The sequence below is a fragment of the Pygoscelis adeliae genome, unplaced genomic scaffold (assembly GCF_000699105.1).
Source record: "Pygoscelis adeliae isolate BGI_AS28 unplaced genomic scaffold, ASM69910v1 Scaffold77, whole genome shotgun sequence".
NCBI lineage: Eukaryota > Metazoa > Chordata > Aves > Sphenisciformes > Spheniscidae > Pygoscelis > Pygoscelis adeliae.
In genome coordinates, this window is record NW_008825216.1 from 1,842,132 (window position 1) to 1,848,131 (window position 6,000).

Sequence of the window (6,000 nt, forward strand, 5' to 3'; positions counted from 1 at the left end):
AACCACAAAGAGGAGTATAGTATGGAAAGAGTACTGGGGTGTCAGGCAGGGACTTCATTCTCAAAACAATGCCAGCAAGAACCTCCTGAAGGCCCTGGTAAGGGAAACAAAGAACAGCAAGCCAGAGGACGGACTCAAGATTGCTCCTGCTGGCTGCGGCAGACTGACTATAAACCCATGGACATAGCGTGATCAAGATGGATACTCATTTGTGTGAGCACACTGTTAAAAGCACCAGCCATTTTACCAGGGACTCCATATATGCAGCCACAGTTTTTCACTGAGCGTGAAATTCTCCTCCAGCATGCACAACAGATAAGTAAATTCTTCCTATAAAACAAACTCTTTCAGACTGGTAAACGAGAAGCTAGACCCCAAACTATGCAAAACACAGACAAACTCTCCAGTCTCTAACTAGTAGAAACTACTATTTCAACATGAAACAACTTTTTAAACCCACCTCTCCTGTCCTCCTGATTGTATACCCTTCTAGTTGTACGCAGTGGTGGAATTTTCTGTAGATTTCACTTTTCACTTCTTTCATGGACCTACAGAAACATTCTTCTCATCTTCAATAAGGGTCTTGAGTAACCAGTATTTCTGAATACCAACTTCTTTATTTGGGAGAATACTCATGAATTCAGATAACAACTTGAAACTTTTTGGCCATATCTTGTTTGTCTATAGGACAATTTGTTTCAGAAACTTTTCTCCAGTGGATACATTATCACACACATCTCTCCTGTATGGTAGATGCCTTCTATCATGCACACTCTGCTCCTGGTGTTTTGACAATCCAGATTAGGACCTTGGAAGAATGTAGTGTAGTCTGGGTTTTCTTTCCTTGGAAAGCAGGGTGCTATGAAGACTGTCTCAGAGCAAGACCTAGCTACTCATGGAGCCAGGATGTGACCAGGTGACCACTTAAGACCAAAATGGAAGTATTTCCCAGACTTTACAGTTTTAGACATGGTCATGATCCCTGCTAGCACAGTATATGCACAGGATGATGTAAACATTAAATAGGACCAATTCTTATGTACTAGTTAAAAAAAAAACAACCAACCAACTTTGTTCAAAACAACTAACTTTTCCCAGCAATTTAAAACAAGGTTGAAGAATCTAACCCTGAACTCCAACTTTAAAGGTATTAAACATTAAAAAAAAGTTCAAAATTACACACAGTTCATTTTTAAAACTCAGATCCCATTAATACCTAACATGTTTGGATATTTCCTGAATGACAGTATCAGGGCAATTAATACCTGAAATTGCATTTTAATTAAATTTGCTTAGCTTTTAAATAACAGATTTTGAAGCTGGTTTCAAAGAATACCTCTCTTCATAATTAAGGACAAATGAATCGTAAAGCCAACCAGCTCTGCTTTATAGCTGAGGGCTACAAAGGAAATAAAATTAATGACAAATGTTAGAGAGTATAGCATAAAAGAGTAAACAAGGGAGTAATAGTAGTTCTAATGCCATTTCTTTTGTGGTTTGTGACACAATAGTTACTTTTCTCTGGGTTTGGTTTACTGCATCATAATACTATGATGATGTTCACGTCAAGAGTTGTTTCATGAGCGTTAAAGAAAGTCTGTACATTCTTTTGACTACTCTGAGTCTATACAAATGTTAAATGATGTAATTACAATGAAGCTGTTCCATCAGTTTAAGATAAGAGTATAATGACAGAAGTAGTATTATTCAATTATCAATTTTATTAAGTCTTTGGAATGATCAGCAATCTACTGAATATTTTAACTCAAGTATGATAGTTAACTGGCAGCAAATTCTTATTATTTTAAAGCTAGACAGCAATCTACAATGGGTAGAAATATAAAACTGGAAACTACAAGATAGGGATCAAGGAGGGGAAGTCCAGTGTGAGAATTTGATCAGAGGCACAGTATACAGTTAGCCAATTACTTTACTACCGCTGCTTGTTTCACTGCACTATGACAGAGCTCAGTATGGGCAAACTTAACCCTGTGTTTCAGGAATTTTTTGTAGCCAGCTTTGAATGCCATGTTGCCATCGCTAGACTGGTACAAACACTCATGCTAACTAATTTAAAAGTATGTACTGTATGCCTACATAGTATTATAACCATACTCACAGTAAGTTAGTAGACTGTAAAAACCAGCACCATACTCCATCAAACACCATGGGAAAAAACCCTAACTTTCTAAAGACAGAAACATCATTTGTTTATAAAAATATTGTTCCAAATAACAGCAGTCTACTGATAGATCTGTCAAAATCCTACCCCCAACTTTTTCATTCTCTATTCTCATAATACTTGTTGTAATAATGGTTCCTGGTTCTTATTTCTTCAGTTTAGAAAAAAGAGCAATGACAAAGTGTTTTACGAAGATGGTGGAGAAATGAATGATAAACAGAAAAAAGCTGATGCTGCAAGCTCTTCTAAACAGGATTCTCTTCAAAACAACAGATGTTCACAAAGAGAGCCGGGAAAAATCAATCCAGGACTAAAATAAACTTCGAAGCTTTTCAACATGAACCATGTCTTTTAAAGCAACAGAGGATCAAAGAGCAATGATGAAAAAGACCAAAAAAACCCAACAAACCAACCCCAAACCAAAATCAAAGCATACCAAAGAAAGTAACATAAGGCACCAAATTTGTTTAAAATAAACTAGCAGAACAGAAAAAAATAAACTGTAAAAAAAGGGTAGGCATATTAAGTGTTTCTGACTTACATGTAAGTCTCTGGAGAGGGTGACATTGCTCATGTCAATTGCTCGAGGAGTGTAACCATGGGCTGTATCTACAGATATCTGAATGACAAACGTGCAAAACAGTGGCGTTATACAAGCATTTGATATGAAGAAGTTAACATTAACAAGATACTGAAAGTAATGAAAGAACTTAAGGAAAAGTCACTTGAATATCTCTAGACATCAAAAAGATCCTATGTAGCCCAACTGAAAATACATCAAAGGTGATAAACTTAAGTGAGATTTAGGCAAAGGTCTACATATTTTGTTTCCAAAGACAGACAGCCATCAGACACAAAGCCCCCTCATCCAAATGCAAATGTCACTTGAACTCATTGTGGATAATGCTGTACTAAAGTTACAATTAAATCTCTGCATTTTCTAGAGATTTTTTTTCTCAGCAGGCAAAATCTCAAGACAATCTAGTTTAAGGTGAATTCAGGCAAAAATTAAACTTTGAATTTGGCTTTTCAACCCTATTTCTACATGTAGAAACAGAACCTACTAAATACATATCTTTTTCCTTCTGTCCCTCCTCCCCACTCAGAAAATATCACCATTTTGTCATTCTTTCTTTCTACTGCCTACATTTGTCACAGGTTTGCTCCTTACATTGACACAAATGCTTGAAGAAGGATAAACAATGACAGAGATTCCCTGGATGGCAAGCCACTGAGGGAAGAAATGTGGCTAGAAAGGGGGCATTGCTGGGCTTTCCTCTGTGGATTCTGCTGTAACAGATACATGTCCCCCACAGGTACATCTTCCTTCAGAAAGAACAGTGTCCAGAATTTTGTTCCTGTGTTGATATTATTTTCATATGCATGTATACGAGCATGTACAAGGCCTAGAAGTTCAAAGGCCTCCTTTCAAAAGGCAGGTATTTTTAATAGAGAATAACACAAAGAATGTACAGGCAGCACACAGTAAATAAATACTGATAAAGTATTGTTTTCTAAAGCAAATAATGCGAGCATTGTTACATTAACATGAAGATACTGATTAAATATACTGAAAATTTCTCAGCTCAACACAGGAAAATGCTATTTTGTGTGTGTGTGTGTGATGGTAGCACAACACATTTTAAACACAAGGTGAGTATTACTATGATAGTGTACTCAAATACAGAAACATATTAGGCTTCAGAAACTCTTCTAGAAAAGTTATGTAATTTCATTATAGTAGGGGAAGACTTAGCTACAAAAGCTGTTTTCATATGTTGATATAATTTGAATCTCAATTGTACAGCTATTCATTCTAATGAGCTCCTTATGCTTAAACTACATACGAACATCTCCATCAGTATAGCCTTTGGAGCTGGTATTATAAACATCCAAAAGTTGGGAAATTTGGAAGTCAAGAACTTTGGAAGGCAATTATAGTGTGCAAACTATAATGTGTAGTTTAGCCCAAGTGCTAAATCAAATCACTTGATATACACTTTCTAGTGTCTATAGAGAGCGGAGAAGCAGGTTCAACTGCTCATTTTTCACAGGTGTCTTACCACTCACACACGTAAATAGTGCAGAGCTGAGTGGAGAGAAGAGGGAAAGATTTTCCCCCTCCATTTTATTTTCCCCATTGTTTTGGCTCCATGTGTGTCTGTGTGAATGAGAGAGAAAGAGATTTTCTCCCCTCCCCAGTTTAATTGCAAAGTATATGGAGCTCTAGGAGAATATAGGGCCAGTATTTCTCCATTTTATTCTTACAGCATTTTGATTTAAGAAGGCTATTCTAAAGGAAAAAACTATCTTTAACATTTTCAGAATTTTGGCTGTCTATAGATGTAAACTTTATACTGCATTAACATTGATGTTTGTATTAATTTTTCTTAAAAAAAAGAAATAAAAATAATTTATATACGTACCTTTATTTATTTCTTTACACGCTTAAAGGCATCCATAGCCACCAAATTCCCAAAAAAAGCAGTCTAAAACCATATTAATACTCACTATCAATGCGTAATCACCTACTGATGTAAATAATTCCCCTAAATAATGTAGTTAACTTTAAATCAAGTGAACAAATACATTTCTATTTCAGTTTTGTTCAGTTTTTTTGAAAATGTTTATTAACATATTACTTTGGAACAGGGAAAGAAAGTTCCAGCTTCAGTGAATAGAAATCCAAACCAATCTCCAGAGTTGTACAATTGCTTGTGAAAAATGCTTTCACATATTCTTATGGTACGGGTTTATTTCATCACTTGTAAAAATCAAAGATTGGAGAGCAGATTTTGCATGCCTTTTTTAAAATAAGTTTTTAATAAAATGGCTTACTTGACTGGTTTGAGATATGCGACGCGTCCGATTATACAGTGCCATGGAATCTCCCTCCCGTGTTCTTTCAATTCGCCATCCCCATGCCAGCATAGTTTTTAGTGATTCTTTGATTGGCCATCGATAAATTTCTTTCTCCTAGAAGAATGCACATGCAATAATTGCCTTGTTTATTATGTGGCTGTACAGAGCAAACAATAACTATTGGGCTTCTGCCTGGTTATACTGAGATGCAAAGAAATGTACTGAAATCAGCCCTTATGGCCCAGGGATACTGCAAAGAAGCAAATAAATCATACAAGATATTAAAAAGTTCATTTATCATTTCAGAGGTGGGCAGAATAATTCTGGCCCTGCAGGAAGCTGATGGTCACAGGGATAACCATGTTAATGGCACACTCAGATATGAACTCAAATGTGGAGCAGTAATTATCAGGAGTAATGCAGTGTTTTGTCTGCTACATGAAACAAAAAGACATAATCACAGAATCATAAAAAAAAGTATATGTTGGAACGGACCTCTGGACATCATCTGGCTCAACCTTCTGTTAAGGTCAGGTAAGCTAACCTAATTGGGCTATCGACGCTTATCAAGATTGGGTTATCTAGGGCCTGCCATGTCATGCCTTGAATATTTGCAGTGCAGGTGATTTCACCACTTCTCTGGACAACCTATTCCAATATTTAAGTTGTCAAGATAAGAAGGATTTCCAGGAAGCATTTCTGCTGAAGCAACTTAGACCCATTGCCTCTTGTCCTGTCACTGTGCATCCCTGTGAAGAGAATAAACCCATCTTCTCTATAACTAACATTTAGGTACTGGGAAACTGAGATTATATACTCATCAGCTTTCTCTTCTTTAAGCTGAACAAACCCAGTTCTTTCAGCCTTGCTTCATTTATCAAGTTCTCCAGCCTTCTGATCATCTTCGTGGCCCTCTGCTGGGGACCAGACAAAGCCTAAACCTAAGTCTTCACTAA

At 36.5% G+C, this 6,000-nt stretch overlaps 1 protein-coding gene across 1 annotated transcript in view; it reads right to left on the bottom strand.

Moving 5' to 3' along the window:
* RYR2 (ryanodine receptor 2 (cardiac)) overlaps window positions 1-6,000 on the bottom strand; it is a 338,959-nt gene that overhangs the window by 117,269 nt on the left and 215,690 nt on the right. Inside the window, exons 57-58 of the mRNA XM_009329215.1 lie at window positions 5,021-5,158; window positions 2,724-2,801 (exon numbers count right to left, since the gene is read on the bottom strand). Of these exons, the coding sequence (XP_009327490.1) occupies window positions 2,724-2,801; window positions 5,021-5,158 (216 nt within the window). The remainder of the gene's footprint in view (window positions 1-2,723; window positions 2,802-5,020; window positions 5,159-6,000) is intronic.